Source organism: Mytilus trossulus, chromosome 1, assembly GCF_036588685.1.
Source record: "Mytilus trossulus isolate FHL-02 chromosome 1, PNRI_Mtr1.1.1.hap1, whole genome shotgun sequence".
NCBI lineage: Eukaryota > Metazoa > Mollusca > Bivalvia > Mytilida > Mytilidae > Mytilus > Mytilus trossulus.
In genome coordinates this window covers 5,224,351-5,243,255 of record NC_086373.1, presented here as the reverse complement: position 1 = coordinate 5,243,255, position 18,905 = coordinate 5,224,351, and the positions used below count along the sequence as shown (strand labels likewise).

The following is an 18,905-nucleotide window of genomic DNA, read 5'->3' as shown; positions in this document are numbered from 1 at the left end:
AGGTAATATAATAACCTCCAGTTTGTAAGTTTTCATGTGTATGACGTCACATTTAGCCATAGAGTCTTTGTGCCAAAATCATTCATAAAGTTTTCAGGAATTTTATTTTATTTCAAATTAATACATTTTTACAAGCTATGCCTTATTTCTTTTTGTAATGCATTAGAATCAAAATAAAAGTACTGCAGTTGATAAGTTGCCACTATTTTGATTTGACGGTCACAAATTTACATTATACAGTCTCCGCTACGAGTAAAACAAAACAGCATTTGCAACCATCAAATGACCAATTGACACTGGCAACTCTTCAATAACAGTAGTTATTCCTTAACTGGAAGTTGGAGGCCAAGTGATGGCAATATATTATAAAGCCTTTAAGATAAGAGAAGAGAACATTACCACTGCCATGAACAATATATATTCTTCCTGTCTGCCAGTTGTTTACATGACTGTAACCAGGAGACCCTATAACAACATCAGTGTAGCCATCTTTGTCTATGTCTCCTGAAGAAATTGACCTGTAAACAAATCACATATCATAATATAAATATCTTGATCAAATCATTCTTCAAACTATCTGATATCTGTACAAGATGATTGAAACCAAAAGAAACATGTACTTATTAAAAGATTTTCTTCACATTTACATGTTTTGATAAAAAGCGCTCTCTTATAATGAAAAATTTGTAAGGGTTCCGCGGAACCCAGTGTCTCGCCTACTTTTGCTGTAAATCGCAGACTCAACAAAAATGAGGAAAAAAACAATAAAAATATTCCTCTTGATATTATCTTATGATTGTAAGAAGCTTCTGTCCAAGTTTGGTAAAAATCTAGGATAGTTAATGAATCTAATAAATGTTTTAAAAAATTTAACTGCAGACTGTATGTAATGTTATAAACTGGAAGAAAATCTAAAATAAAAGTAAAATACAGAAAAAATGGAGTTATCGTTTTACAAAATTTACTTCTGGATACTATCTTATGATCATAAATAAGTTTCTGTCCAAGTTTGATACAAACCCAGGATAGTTTAAGAAAGTTATTAAAATTTTAAAAACTTTAACCACAGAGTGAATGTAATGTTTCCCCGCATAAAAACTAAGTCCATTTAAAAGTAAAATACGGAAAAAATGGATTTATTTTTTTACAAAAATTACTTCTTGATACTATCTTATGATCATAAACAAGCTTCTGTCCAAGTTTGGTGCAAACCCAGGATAGTTTAAGAAAGTTATTAAAATTCTAAAAACTTTAACCACAGAGTGAATGTAATGTTTCCCCGCAGAAAAACTAAGTCCATTTAAAAGTAAAATACGGAAAAAAATGGAATTTTATTTTTACAAAATTTACTTCCAGATACTATCTTATAATCATAAACAAGCTTCTGTCCAAGTTTGGTAGAAATCCAGTGTAGTTTATGAAAGTTATATAAATTTCAAAAACTTTAACCACAGAGTGAATATTTGTTGACGCCGCCGACGACACCGACGACGACGGAAAGTAGGATTGCTTAGTCTCGCTTTTTCGACTTAAGTCGAAGGCTCGACAAAAATGGTGATATGATAGGGTGACCTTAGATGTTTTATGTTAACTTATAGTCAAAGTTAAGTCCAATTAAGTTCAAAGCATCCCTTTGAAATGTTTCCAGATGGAATAATGGGTTGGCTGACCACTTAGTTCGTATATACATATATTATTTATTTTCATCTAAACAGGTCATAACAGTGAACGGGAGTATTATTAAGTGCACCAATCATACGTCTCATATAACCACAATTATGTTAAAATCATAGTAGCCACAGTCAGATCCTCTTTTCAATGATGATGACATTACTGAACAAGACTTATCACTGAATGTCTTTTCATTAACAACACAACAGGTGCCACATGTGGAACAGGATCAGGTTACCCTTCTATGGGATCACTCCTGTTTTTGGAGTTTCTCAGTCTTTAGCTTTCTGTTCCTAGATTTATAAACTGTTGTTTGAGTTGTTTATTATTTTTTATTTTTTGCCCTAGTTTGGTATGTCTCTCTTTGACTTATATTATGCATTGTTCCTATGACATTTTTAATCTCTTTGTTACTACATGTAGTTAATAAAGTACATACCATCCAAATCTGGCATAAGATCCATTTGTTAATACATGTTAGATAATACAGTACATACCATCCAAATCTGGCTTAAGATCCATTTACCATCAATTTGTTACTACATGTAGTTAATACAGTACATACCATCCAAATCTGGCATAAGATCCATTTACCATCAATTTGTTACTACATGTTGTTAATACAGTACATACCATCCAAATCTGGCATAAGATCCATTTACCATCAATTTGTTACTACATGTAGTTAATACAGTACATACCATCCAAATCTGGCATAAGATCCATTTACCATCAATTTGTTACTACATGTAGTTAATACAGTACATACCATCCAAATCTGGCATAAGATCCATTTACCATCAATTTGTTACTACATGTAGTTAATACAGTACATACCATCCAAATCTGGCATAAGATCCATTTACCATCAATTTGTTACTACAAGTAGTTAATACAGTACATACCATCCAAATCTGGCATAAGATCCATTTACCATCAATTTGTTACAACATGTAGTTAATACAGTACATACCATCCAAATCTGGCATAAGATCCATTTACCATCAATTTGTTACTACATGTAGTTAATACAGTACATACCATCCAAATCTGGCATTAGATCCATTTACCATCAATTTGTTACTACATGTAGTTAAGACAGTACATATCATCCAAATCTGGCATAAGATCCATTTACCATCAATTTGTTACTACATGTAGTTAATACAGTACATACCATCCAAATCTGGCATAAGATCCATTTACCATCAATTAATACAGTACATACCATCCAAATCTGGCATAAGATCCATTTACCATCAATTAATACAGTACATACCATCCAAATCTGGCATAAGATCCATTTACCATCAATTAATACAGTACATACCATCCAAATCTGGCATAAGATCCATTTACCATCAATTTGTTACTACATGTAGTTAATACAGTACATACCATCCAAATCTGGCATAAGATCCATTTACCATCAATTAATACTGTACATACCATCCAAATCTGGCATAAGATCCATTTACCATCAATTAATACAGTACATACCATCCAAATCTGGCATAAGATCCATTTACCATCAATTTGTTACTACATGTAGTTAATACAGTACATACCATCCAAATCTGGCATAAGATCCATTTACCATCAATTTGTTACTACATGTAGTTAATACAGTACATACCATCCAAATCTGGCATAAGATCCATTTACCATCAATTTGTTACTACATGTAGTTAATACAGTACATACCATCCAAATCTGGCATAAGATCCATTTACCATCAATTTGTTACTACATGTAGTTAATACAGTACATACCATCCAAATCTGGCATAAGATCCATTTACCATCAATTTGTTACTACATGTAGTTAATACAGTACATACCATCCAAATCTGGCATAAGATCCATTTACCATCAATTTGTTACTACATGTAGTTAATACAGTACATACCATCCAAATCTGGCATTAGATCCATTTACCATCAATTTGTTACTACATGTAGTTAATACAGTACATACCATCCAAATCTGGCATAAGATCCATTTACCATCAATTTGTTACTACATGTAGTTAATACAGTACATACCATCCAAATCTGGCATTAGATCCATTTACCATCAATTTGTTACTACATGTAGTTAATACAGTACATACCATCCAAATCTGGCATAAGATCCATTTACCATCAATTTGTTACTACATGTAGTTAATACAGTACATACCATCCAAATCTGGCATAAGATCCATTTACCATCAATTTGTTACTACATGTAGTTAATACAGTACATACCATCCAAATCTGGCATTAGATCCATTTACCATCAATTTGTTACTACATGTAGTTAATACAGTACATACCATCCAAATCTGGCATTAGATCCATTTACCATCAATTTGTTACTACATGTAGTTAATACAGTACATACCATCCAAATCTGGCATTAGATCCATTTACCATCAATTTGTTACTACATGTAGTTAATACAGTACATACCATCCAAATCTGGCATAAGATCCATTTACCATCAATTTGTTACTACATGTAGTTAATACAGTACATACCATCCAAATCTGGCATTAGATCCATTTACCATCAATTTGTTACTACATGTAGTTAATACAGTACATACCATCCAAATCTGGCATAAGATCCATTTACCATCAATTTGTTACTACATGTAGTTAATACAGTACATACCATCCAAATCTGGCATAAGATCCATTTACCATCAATTTGTTACTACATGTAGTTAATACAGTACATACCATCCAAATCTGGCATAAGATCCATTTACCATCAATTTGTTACTACATGTAGTTAATACAGTACATACCATCCAAATCTGGCATAAGATCCATTTACCATCAATTTGTTACTACATGTAGTTAATACAGTACATACCATCCAAATCTGGCATTAGATCCATTTACCATCAATTTGTTACTACATGTAGTTAATACAGTACATACCATCCAAATCTGGCATAAGATCCATTTACCATCAATTTGTTACTACATGTAGTTAATACAGTACATACCATCCAAATCTGGCATTAGATCCATTTACCATCAATTTGTTACTACATGTAGTTAATACAGTACATACCATCCAAATCTGGCATAAGATCCATTTACCATCAATTTGTTACTACATGTAGTTAATACAGTACATACCATCCAAATCTGGCATAAGATCCATTTACCATCAATTTGTTACTACATGTAGTTAATACAGTACATACCATCCAAATCTGGCATAAGATCCATTTACCATCAATTTGTTACTACATGTAGTTAATACAGTACATACCATCCAAATCTGGCATAAGATCCATTTACCATCAATTTGTTACTACATGTAGTTAATACAGTACATACCATCCAAATATGGCATTAGATCCATTTACCATCAATTTGTTACTACATGTAGTTAATACAGTACATACCATCCAAATCTGGCATAAGATCCATTTACCATCAATTTGTTACTACATGTAGTTAATACAGTACATACCATCCAAATCTGGCATTAGATCCATTTACCATCAATTTGTTACTACATGTAGTTAATACAGTACATACCATCCAAATCTGGCATAAGATCCATTTACCATCAATTTGTTACTACATGTAGTTAATACAGTACATACCATCCAAATCTGGCATAAGATCCATTTACCATCAATTTGTTACTACATGTAGTTAATACAGTACATACCATCCAAATCTGGCATAAGATCCATTTACCATCAATTTGTTACTACATGTAGTTAATACAGTACATACCATCCAAATCTGGCATTAGATCCATTTACCATCAATTTGTTACTACATGTAGTTAATACAGTACATACCATCCAAATCTGGCATTAGATCCATTTACCATCAATTTGTTACTACATGTAGTTAATACAGTACATACCATCCAAATCTGGCATAAGATCCATTTACCATCAATTAATACAGTACATACCATCCAAATCTGGCATAAGATCCATTTACCATCAATTTGTTACTACATGTAGTTAATACAGTACATACCATCCAAATCTGGCATTAGATCCATTTACCATCAATTTGTTACTACATGTAGTTAATACAGTACATACCATCCAAATCTGGCATTAGATCCATTTACCATCAATTTGTTACTACATGTAGTTAATACAGTACATACCATCCAAATCTGGCATTAGATCCATTTACCATCAATTTGTTACTACATGTAGTTAATACAGTACATACCATCCAAATCTGGCATTAGATCCATTTACCATCAATTTGTTACTACATGTAGTTAATACAGTACATACCATCCAAATCTGGCATTAGATCCATTTACCATCAATTTGTTACTACATGTAGTTAATACAGTACATACCATCCAAATCTGGCATTAGATCCATTTACCATCAATTTGTTACTACATGTAGTTAATACAGTACATACCATCCAAATCTGGCATTAGATCCATTTACCATCAATTTGTTACTACATGTAGTTAATACAGTACATACCATCCAAATCTGGCATTAGATCCATTTACCATCAATTTGTTACTACATGTAGTTAATACAGTACATACCATCCAAATCTGGCATAAGATCCATTTACCATCAATTTGTTACTACATGTAGTTAATACAGTACATACCATCCAAATCTGGCATAAGATCCATTTACCATCAATTTGTTACTACATGTAGTTAATACAGTACATACCATCCAAATCTGGCATTAGATCCATTTACCATCAATTTGTTACTACATGTAGTTAATACAGTACATACCATCCAAATCTGGCATAAGATCCATTTACCATCAATTTGTTACTACATGTAGTTAATACAGTACATACCATCCAAATCTGGCATTAGATCCATTTACCATCAATTTGTTACTACATGTAGTTAATACAGTACATACCATCCAAATCTGGCATAAGATCCATTTACCATCAATTTGTTACTACATGTAGTTAATACAGTACATACCATCCAAATCTGGCATAAGATCCATTTACCATCAATTTGTTACTACATGTAGTTAATACAGTACATACCATCCAAATCTGGCATTAGATCCATTTACCATCAATTTGTTACTACATGTAGTTAATACAGTACATACCATCCAAATCTGGCATAAGATCCATTTACCATCAATTTGTTACTACATGTAGTTAATACAGTACATACCATCCAAATCTGGCATAAGATCCATTTACCATCAATTTGTTACTACATGTAGTTAATACAGTACATACCATCCAAATCTGGCATAAGATCCATTTACCATCAATTTGTTACTACATGTAGTTAATACAGTACATACCATCCAAATCTGGCATAAGATCCATTTACCATCAATTTGTTACTACATGTAGTTAATACAGTACATACCATCCAAATCTGGCATAAGATCCATTTACATGTAGTTAATACAGTACATACCATCCAAATCTGGCATAAGATCCATTTACCATCAATTTGTTACTACATGTAGTTAATACAGTACATACCATCCAAATCTGGCATTAGATCCATTTACCATCAATTTGTTACTACATGTAGTTAATACAGTACATACCATCCAAATCTGGCATAAGATCCATTTACCATCAATTTGTTACTACATGTAGTTAATACAGTACATACCATCCAAATCTGGCATAAGATCCATTTACCATCAATTTGTTACTACATGTAGTTAATACAGTACATACCATCCAAATCTGGCATAAGATCCATTTACCATCAATTTGTTACTACATGTAGTTAATACAGTACATACCATCCAAATCTGGCATTAGATCCATTTACCATCAATTTGTTACTACATGTAGTTAATACAGTACATACCATCCAAATCTGGCATTAGATCCATTTACCATCAATTTGTTACTACATGTAGTTAATACAGTACATACCATCCAAATCTGGCATAAGATCCATTTACCATCAATTTGTTACTACATGTAGTTAATACAGTACATACCATCCAAATCTGGCATAAGATCCATTTACCATCAATTTGTTACTACATGTAGTTAATACAGTACATACCATCCAAATCTGGCATTAGATCCATTTACCATCAATTTGTTACTACATGTAGTTAATACAGTACATACCATCCAAATCTGGCATAAGATCCATTTACCATCAATTTGTTACTACATGTAGTTAATACAGTACATACCATCCAAATCTGGCATTAGATCCATTTACCATCAATTTGTTACTACATGTAGTTAATACAGTACATACCATCCAAATCTGGCATAAGATCCATTTACCATCAATTTGTTACTACATGTAGTTAATACAGTACATACCATCCAAATCTGGCATAAGATCCATTTACCATCAATTTGTTACTACATGTAGTTAATACAGTACATACCATCCAAATCTGGCATTAGATCCATTTACCATCAATTTGTTACTACATGTAGTTAATACAGTACATACCATCCAAATCTGGCATAAGATCCATTTACCATCAATTTGTTACTACATGTAGTTAATACAGTACATACCATCCAAATCTGGCATTAGATCCATTTACCATCAATTTGTTACTACATGTAGTTAATACAGTACATACCATCCAAATCTGGCATTAGATCCATTTACCATCAATTTGTTACTACATGTAGTTAATACAGTACATACCATCCAAATCTGGCATAAGATCCATTTACCATCAATTTGTTACTACATGTAGTTAATACAGTACATACCATCCAAATCTGGCATAAGATCCATTTACCATCAATTTGTTACTACATGTAGTTAATACAGTACATACCATCCAAATCTGGCATAAGATCCATTTACCAGCAATTTTCTAGTTGGTATATTCGGTTTCTTTTTTTCTGATTCAATTTTTCTTTCCCTAAAAAGCTTTCTTTTAAGTTTGCTGATTTCTTTATATTTCCACTGTATTTCATTCTGTTAATTACAAAATATGAAAATGTCATCCAAAGTTTTTCCCAAAGCCTTGGTATGGTAACACTTTTAAAAACAAGAGTGCACACGCTGAAATGTCTCGCCTTCTTTACTATTCATTGATATTATGTTGATAGTCCTAAATATAAAGCTTTTATTACAGCTGTCAAATAAACTCAACGTTTACCAAGAAAACTAATCATTGATCAATGAACCATGAAAATGAGGTCAAGGTAAGACGAACCATGCCAGGCAGACATGTACAGCTAACAATTCTTCCATACATCAAATATAATTGACATATTGCTTATAAATTAAGAACCAGATGCTCCACAGGGCGCAGCTTACTATGACCGCACAAGTCTAACCCTAAACAGTTGGGACAAGTATGGACACAATATTTAAGCTTGATACAGCTCTGAATTTGGATTGTGATTAAATAGTTGACACACCATAGGTTTCTGACACAGAATTAATTTGGTCTAAGAACTTAAACTTAAAAACTTAAAAATTTTAAATTGGACATTTACCCATTATGGTCCAATATCTGAAGTCTAAATACATGGTTAGATTCAGCATATTATAGAACCCCAAGAATTCAATTTTTGATGAAATCAAATAATGTTCAATTTTAGACCCTTTTGACCTCAATGTGGACCAATTTGATAACCAGGCCCAAATATTAACCAGATGCTCTGCAGGGCGCAGCTTAATACGACAGCAGAGGTTGAACCCTGAACGGTTGGGGCAAGTATGGACACAACATTCAAGCTGGATTCAGCTCTACATTTGGATTGTGATTAAATAGTTGACACATCATAGGTTTCTGACACAGAATGAATGTGGTCTAATGAACTTAAAATTTTTGTTTTGCCTTTGAGCAATTCATTATGCTGTTGAATATTTATCCTCTCAAAAAAATGTTTGAAGAAATTCTTTTTGTTTATGAAAAATTGACCCCCCAACCACCCCCACCCCCCCACTCATTTTTTTTTTTCTCCCCTATTCTTTATTCCAAAACTAATCTCAATTCAAATTTCTAATGGAGTTTGCAACAACAGTTACTCATTTAAATACATCATAAAATATTTTAATGTAAAAAAAAGTGCTTGTTATCACTGAATGGTAAAGATTGTTTTAATTTATCAGTTGGCAGTAAAAGTGAATATACATTGTATATTGTATAAAATAATGATTTAAGTTGATTCAACTACCTATTCTGGACAAAGAAATATAACTCCAATATTGTGCAATTAAATATTTCTTGCTATTGCGCAATACTGTGCAATTGAAAACCCTTGCAATTGCACAATGTTATTTAATTACATCATAAAATATAAAAATGTAAAAAAGTGCTTGTTATCACTGAATGGTAAAGATTGTTTTAATTTATCAGTTGGTAGTAAAAAGTGAATATACATTGTATATTGTATATAACAAAGATTTAATTTGATTCTGGACAAAGAAAGATAACTCCAATTAAAATATTTCTTGCTATTGCACAATATTGTGCAATTAGATATTTCTTGCTTACTATTCTGGACAAAGAAAGATAACTCTAATTAAAAAATATTTTGCTATTTCACAATATTGTGCAATTAGATATTTCTTGCTATTGTGCAATACTGTGCAATTGAAAAGACTTGCTATTTTAGATCCTGATTTGGACCAACTTGAAAACTGGGCCCATAATCAAAAATCTAAGAACATGTTTGGATTTAGCATATCAAAGACCCCCAACAATTAAATTTTTGTTAAAATCAAACTTAGTTTTATTTTGGACCCTTTGGACTTTAATGTAGACCAATTTGAAAATAGGACCAACATTAAGAATCGACATACACAGTTAGATTTGGCATATCAAAGAACCCCATTTATTCAATTTTTGATGAAATCAAACAAAGTTTGGTTTTTGACCTCGATTTGGACCAACTTGAAAACTGGGCCAATAATCAAAAATCTAAGTTCATTTTTAGATTCAGCATATCAAAGAACCCCAAGGATTCAATTTTTGTCAAAATCAAACTAAGTTTAATTTTGGACCCTTTGGACCTTAATGTAGACCAATTTGAAAATGGGACCAAAAATTAAGAATCTACATACACAGTTAGATTCGGCATATCAAAGAACCCCAATTATTCAATTTTTAATGAAATCAAACAAAGTTTAATTTTGGACCCTTTTGGCCCCTTATTCCCAAATTGTTAGGACCAAAACTCCCAAAATCTATACCAACCTTCCTTTTATGGTCATAAACCTTGTGTTTAAATTTCATAGATTTGTTTTTCCTTATACTAAAGTTATGGTGCTAAAACCAAGAAAAATGCTTATTTGGACCCCTTTTTGGCCCCTAATTCCTAAACTGTTAGAACCAAAACTCCCAAAATCAATACCAACCTTTCTTATGTGGTCATAAACCTTGTGTTTAAATTTCATAGATTTCTATTCACTGATACTAAAGTTATGGTGCGAAAACCAAGAAAAATGCTTATTTTGACCCCTTTTTGGCCCCTAAATCCTAAACTGTTAGAACCAAAACTCCTAAAATCAATACCAACCTTACTTTTGTGGTCATAAACCTTGTGTCAACATTTCATAGATTTCTATTTACTTTTACTTAAGTTACTGTGTGAAAAACAAGAAAATGCTTATTTGGGCCCTTTTTGGCCCCTAATTCCTAAAATGTTGGAATCAAAACTCCCAAAATCAATCCCAACCTTCCTTTTGTGGTCATTAACCTTGTGTTAAAATTTCATAGATTTCTATTCACTTTTCCTTAACTTAGAGTGCGAAAACTAAAAGTATTCGGACGACGACGACGCAGACAACGATGCCAACGTGATAGCAATATATGACGAAATTTTTTTCAAATTTTGCGGTCGTATAAAAATCTAAATACATGGTTAGATTAAGCATATTGAAGAACCCCCATATATATTCAATTTTTGTTGAAATCAAACAAAGTTTGAGTTTTGACCCTTTGGACCTTAATGAAGACCAATTTGAAAATTGGACAATTGAATATTTCTTGCTATTGCGCAATATTGTGCAATTAGATATTTCTTGTTATTATACCTCAGTATGTTTTTTCTATATAAAAAGTAATGAGATAGTTCTGCTATTTCATTCCACAGAACCATTTGCCAGTCAATAGTTTCAAAGACTATTGCCACGGTGAATAGTTTCATAATCAACTTTCCCGTACTTTTTCATGTTTATTTTTCATTGGACAATAATGATGTCATTGACTACTCTGCTTGGTTACGTATGCTTTTCAACATTAAACTCACTCTAATATTGTAAACGGTGGAATCTGTTGTTTGCATTGATTGTAATTTCACTTACAAGAAGCAATTATAAAAGAGAAAAAAAATTTCACAGGAATTTTTGAAAGATCTAAAATATAGTACCTTATTCATAATATGGGTTCGCTCTCCGTATATTAAAAGTGCGGTTGGTGTACTTTAGAATTTATTATAAGCACGGCAAGTTTAACACAAGTATGTCTAGTCTTGATTGAATTTAATGAAATATTTATAAATACAAAACGAATTATAAAAAAAAGAATAGTTCATCATGTTTATATAAAGTTATGTGACATTTTTCTTTTCTTTCAGACGATATAGTTATTATACACTTTCAGATAATTACTTTTTTGGTATATATTTGTTCCAGACCGTATGCGTATTTGCATGTACGCATACGGTCTGGTCTGGACCGTATGCGTATATTTTCAAAATAGGCATACGGTCGGACCGTACTCGTACAGTCTAACTATTATTAAGAAGTTGGTCACGTTTATCAGATACAAATGTATATAACAGATCAACATAACTTATACCTCAAATTAGTGTAAAAAGTTCAATAGTTATTGAAATAAAAAAAAATAATGTTATAACTATTTAAAAAAATCACGTTTATTTAATCTGTTAATCTCCTGTATTTAGCATGTCAGTAATTCATAAATTAAAGCCAAGTATGCTAATTGAAATTGAAGTTATTGGAAGTAAACATTTTTTTTTTAATTGTTATTTGGATGGAGAGTTGTCTCATTGGCACTCTAACCACACCTTCCTATATCTAATTAGAGTTGGAGGACAATCGTTTTAGAATAGTAAGGAACTTTACAAAAAAAATAAATGCAAAGCAACGTGCATGAACAAATCATGTTACTGTAAAAAATATATGTGGAAGTCAGTGTCACCGTAAGAACCAAAATAGGATTCACAGATATACAAATAAGCACATATATTTAATTTCAATTGTTCGCTTAATCATTTTATCCATATACATGTAATAAAAAAAAATTGTATTTATAACTAAAAATAATGATTTTAATAAATATTTGTTTAAATTTAACCCATATGATCCCAAAACCTCAGCTGGACTGTACGCGTATACTCATACGGTCCGACCGTACGCGTATGGTTGGACCGTACGAGTATAGGTATACGGTTTGACCGTACGTGTACGGTCCAAATACTCATATGGTCTGGAACATATATAAAACACTTTAAAATGTCTGTGTTATTCAGTATAATAAAACACCTAATGACTGGTTGTGCGGGTAATAGCAAGTTTGTTGTCCCTTTGCATACCAACTATTGCTCTCGGCTTTGCCTTGAGGAATAGTTGGTACCTCAGGGACAACAAACTTGCTATTACCCTCACACCCAGTCAATAGGTGTATACTATTGCGCAATACTGTGCAATTGGGGATTTCTTACTATTGCGCAATATTGTGCAATTAGATATTGCTTGCTATTGCTTAATACTGTGCAATTGGGGATACCTTGCTATTGCACAATACTGTGCAATTGAAAATTTCTTGCTATTGCACAATACTGTGCAATTGAAAATTTCTTGCTATTGCGGAATACTGTGCAATTGAAAATTTCTTGCTATTGCACAAATACTTAATATAATAATTTTGGACCCCGATTTGGACCAACTTGAAAACTGGGCCCATAATCAAAAATCTAAGTACAAATTTACATGTTTAGATTGAGCATATCAAAGAAACCCAAGAATTCAATTTTGTTAAAATCAAGCTAAGTTTAATTTTGGACCCTTTGGACCTTAATGTAGACCAATTTGAAAACAGGACCAAAAATTAAGAATCTGAATACACGGTTAGATATGGCATATCAAAGAACCCCAATAATTCATTTTTTGATAAAATCAAACAAAGATCAATTTTGGACCCTTTAGGCCCCTCATTCGTTGGGACCAAAACTCCGATAATCAATCCAAACCTTCCTTTTGTAGTCATAAATCTTGTGTTAAAATTTCATAGATTTCTAAAGTTATTGTGCAAAAACCAATAAAAATGCTTATTTGGGAACTGTTTTTGGCCCCTAATTCCTAAACTGTTGGGACCTAAACTCCAAAAATCAATCCCAACCTTTCTTTTGTGGTCATAGACCTTATGTTGAAATTTCATAGATTTCTGTTTACTTATACTACCGTTAGAGTGCAAAAACCAAATGTCTTCGGACAATGACGACAAAGACGATGACAACAAAGATAACAATGACGACTTGATACCAATATATACCAGACTATAACACAAATACTTAACGCTTAGCAATGAACCATGAAAATGAGGTCAAGGTCAAATAAAACCTACGCGACTGAAATATAGATCATAAAATATTTTCATACACCATATATAGTTGACCTATTGCATATACTATTTAAAAAAAATTAGACCAAAACTCAATAAAGGGCTGCGCTTTAGCACATGATACGCCTGTTGCACTTTTAACTTGTCTTTTATGCTTTAAATGAATTTATATGATCAACTAGAAATAGTGTGAACCCTGTCAAATACCACCCCCCCAAATAATAAATAAAAATGCACAAAAAAGTTGGCACTATTAAGGTCAATAGATATAAACAATTTATCAAAGTGGCATAAAATTTTGTGAAAGTGTTAGTTAATGTCCCAAAATTGGAAAATCCCCCCTTTTCTAAGCATAAAAATTCATAACACAGAAATGTAAAATCTGAAATTTATGAAAATTGAAAGGGAGCTTACATCAATAGATATAAACAATTCACCAAAGATTCATGGACATAGGTGAAAGCCTTTTTGAGTTATTGTCCGAAGTGTTAAAAATCCCCCTTTTTTTTATGAATAAAGCCCCATAAATCCAAAACTTAAAATCTGAAATTTATAAAAATTGAAAGGGAGCTTACATCAATAGATATAAACAATTCACCAAAGTTTCATGGACATTGGTGAAAGCCTTTTTGAGTTATTGTCCGAAGTGTTAAAAATCCCCCTTTTTTATGAATAAAGCCCCATAAATCCAAAACTTAAAATCTGAAATTTATAAAAAATGGAAACAGAGCTTACACCAATAGATATAAACAATTCACAAAAGTTTCATGGACATTGGTGAAAGCCTTTTTGAGTTATTGTCCGAAGTGTTAAAAATCCCCCTTTTTTTTATGAATAAAGCCCCATAAATCCAAAACTTAAAATCTGAAATTTATAAAAATTGAAACAGAGCTTACATCAATAGATATAAACAATTCACCAAAGTTTCATGGAAATTGGTGAAAAGCGTTTTTGAGTTATTGTCCGAAGTGTTGAAAATCCCCCCTTTTTTTATGAATAAAGCCCCATAAATCCAAAACTTCAAATCTGAAATTAAAAAAAAACGAAAGGGAGCTTACATCAATAGATATAAACAATTCACTTAAGTTTCATGGAAATTGGTGAAAGCGTTTTTGAGTTATTGTCCGAAGTGTGGACGACGGACGGACAGACAGACGGACAACGGTATACCATAATACGCCCCGTCTAAAAGACGACGGGCGTATAAAACTCAACTTTGACCATTGAACCATGAAAATGAGGTCAAGGTCAGATGACTTCTGTCAGCTAGACATGAACACCTTACAATCATTCCATACACCAAATAAAGTAGACCTATTGCATATAGTATAAAACTAGAGGCTCTAAAGAGCCTGTGTCGCTCACCTTGGTATATGTGAATTAAACAAAGGAAGCAGACAGTTCATGACAAAATTGTGTTTAGGTGATTTTGATGCGTTTGTACATCTTACTTTTCTAAACATTCTTGCTGCTTACAATCATCTCTATCTATAATGAACTTGTCCGTGTAGTTTCAGTGGAAAATGTTAGTAAAAATTCACAAATTTTATGAAAATTGTTAAAAATTGATTATAAAGGACGATAACTTCATAGGGGGTCAATTGACCATTTTGGTCATTTTGACCTATTTTTTAGTCTTAAATTGCTGTATATTATTGCTGTTTACAGTTTATCTCTATCTATAATAATATTCAAGATAATAACCCAAAACAGCAAAATTTCCTTAAAATTACCAATTTAGGGGCAGCAACCTTACAACCAGTTGACCCATTCATCTTAAAATTTCAGGGCAGATAGATTTTGACCAGATAAACAATTTTGCCCCTTGTCAGATTTGCTCTAAATGCTTTGGTTTTTGAGATATAAGCCAAAAACTGCATTTTACCCCTATGTTCTATTTTTAGCCATGGCGGCCATCTTGGTTGGTTGGCCGGGTAAAAAAACACAAATTTTAAACTAGATACATCAATGTTGATTGTTGCTAATTTTGGTTTAATTTGGCCCAGTAGTTTCAGAGGAGAAGATTTTTGTAAAAGATATGGAAATTTACGAAAAAAGGTTAAAAATCGACTATAAAGGGCAATAACTCCTAAAGGGGTCAACTGACCAATTTGGTCATGTTGACTTATTTGTAAATCTTACTTTGCTGAACATTATTGCTGTTTACAGTTTATCTCCATCTATAATAATATTCAAGATAATGACCAAAAACAGTAAAATTTCCTTAAAATTACCAATTCAGGGGCAGCAACCCAACAACGGGTTGTCTGATTCATCTGAAAATTTCATGGCAGATAGATCTTCACCTGATAAACAATTTTACCCCATGTCAGATTTGCTCTAAATGCTTTGGTTTTTGAGTTATAAGCCAAAAACTGCATTTTACCCCTATGTTCTATTTATAGCCATGGCGGCCATCTTGGTTGGTTGGCCGGGTAAAAAAACACAAATTTTAAACTAGATACATTAATGATGATTGTGGCCAAGTTTGGTTTAATTTGGCCCAGTAGTTTCAGAGGAGAAGATTTTTGTAAAAGTTAACGCCGGACGCAGGACGACCACGACGGACGACGACGGACGACGACAGACGCCGGACGCAAAGTGATGAGAAAAGCTCACTTGGCCCTTCGAGCCAGGTGAGCTAAAAACAGACAAAAAACCAAAAAAACTTAACTATAACCACTGAACCATGAAAATGAGGTCAAAGTCAGATAACACAGTCCTTCCATACACCGAATATACTAGACCTATTGCTTATAGTTCCTGGAATATGGACCTGACCACCAAAACTTAACATTGTTCACTGATCAATGAAATGAGGTCGAGGTCAAGTGAAAACTGTCTGACGGGCAAGAGGACCTTGCAAGCTAAGCACATACCAAACATAGTTATCCTATTACTTATAATAAGAGAGAATTTAACATTACAAAAAATCTTAACTTTTTTTCAAGTAGTCACTGAACCATGAAAATGAGGTCAAGGACATTGGACATGTGACTGACGGAAAGATCGTAACATGAGGCATCTATATAAAAAGTATGAAGCATCCAGGTCTTCTACCTTCTAAAATATAAAGCTTTTAAGAAGTGAGCTAACACCGACGCCGCCGCCGGATCACTATCCCTATGTCGAGCTTTCTGCAACAAAAGTTGCAGGCTTGACAAAAAAAACTATGCATACGTTTTTTATAACTAAATGGATAGTTTTCATTATACAACTTATGTACATATACTTTTTTCTGAGGAAAATTTGTTAATTTGTCCACATTTAGAAGAAGTTTACTTATTTTTAATTGTTTGCTTCCAGGAAGCAATTCGCCAACATATTTTCCCTATGCATAGTGACCCGAGCGTAACCCTCCTCGTAAAAATCCATTGACCACAATATGCATGGATCTGTCATTGAAATAAACAAATATCTGATTATACATGTTAAACACATGCTCAATACCAATGCTTTTTGTGATTTGTTTACTATAAGGTGACAATCGGTAAAACTCGGCTTCAAAACACGGCATTTAATAAGCAGCCATATTTGTTAAATCATAACAATCAGAGAGAAAAAAAATTGACGATTATATGATATATTTGCGAAAATAATGATAAAATCGTGCACAGAGGACTAAGTTTATGATGTATACATGCATTGATTCAAGAATTGGACAAACATTATTTTTCACCTCTCACTTGTTTCATATGACTTTAACATTGTATCACGAATTATTTTTACAAATTTTATAAAAGATATTCTTTAGAAAACACTCGTGGAAATAGCATGTCATAAATCAATACAATAGTCAGTGACCAATAATTTAATTACAGGTGTATTGTCAGATTAACTCTTCAAGCCATTTTAATCCCCAAGGTCATGTTTTGACATATGTGTATTAGTTTGAGATAAATAATGAATTTTGAATGCTTCTGTTAACCTTGGGACCATAATTTAGTTCGACTCAACTGAAACGCCAGTCATCCATTTTGGACTAATCAGGAGTCGTAATACATACATTTATATGGATCAAAGTTTGGGACCACATGAAAAATTTGACTCATCTGACATTTCGAGTCAACCTAGTTCAGGACAACGAGAGTTAACTGAATATAATAACCATTTGAAGCTATATATTGATTTTTTTACTCATATTAAGCATTGTTTGATTATCATGATTTGTACCTTCAGTTTCTGTCCTAACTCAATTATTATCCCTCTGGCTGTTTTAGTGATGTTAAAATCTTCCTGTGTAATTCCATGTTTACCACGGTTCACATAATAACCATTTCTGATTTTCTCTTCATGGTTATACTTTAAAAATGTTGAACTTTTGTTACAAGTTACAAATAATGGATTGTACGGCAGGTTGCAAACGCTGAAATATATTTGAATATATAAAAGGTCTACCAATTTTGTTATAACATTAGTTAGTATTATACCTTACATATATTTCAAACAATTCTATTGGATCAAACGTTATCAAGTGACATGGAATAATTCAGTTAATTTTCTTTGAATTGCAAGGAAGGACGAATAACCCTAAAAATGTACACCACCAGTGAATAACCTTTTGAGTTTGTTGATTTGTACTTGAGTTTCCTCCCAAGAAAATGACCTCACAGACGTAAATAAACAAAATGGCAACGTTCACGTTACACTGGCAGCCCATCAAGAGATGTGGAAATAAAGCATTTGACATGAATAGAG

The 18,905-nt window shown here is 32.4% G+C and overlaps 1 protein-coding gene across 2 annotated transcripts in view; it reads right to left on the bottom strand.

Annotated features, from left to right (window-relative positions):
- The window catches only part of LOC134712811 (phosphatidylinositol-glycan-specific phospholipase D-like), a 60,069-nt gene that overhangs the window by 17,407 nt on the left and 23,757 nt on the right, over positions 1-18,905 (bottom strand). For both annotated transcript variants that reach the window (XM_063574728.1, XM_063574720.1), the window contains exons 12-14: positions 18,381-18,573; positions 8,442-8,584; positions 400-518 (exon numbers count right to left, since the gene is read on the bottom strand). In XM_063574728.1, the coding sequence (XP_063430798.1) occupies positions 400-518; positions 8,442-8,584; positions 18,381-18,573 (455 nt within the window). The remainder of the gene's footprint in view (positions 1-399; positions 519-8,441; positions 8,585-18,380; positions 18,574-18,905) is intronic.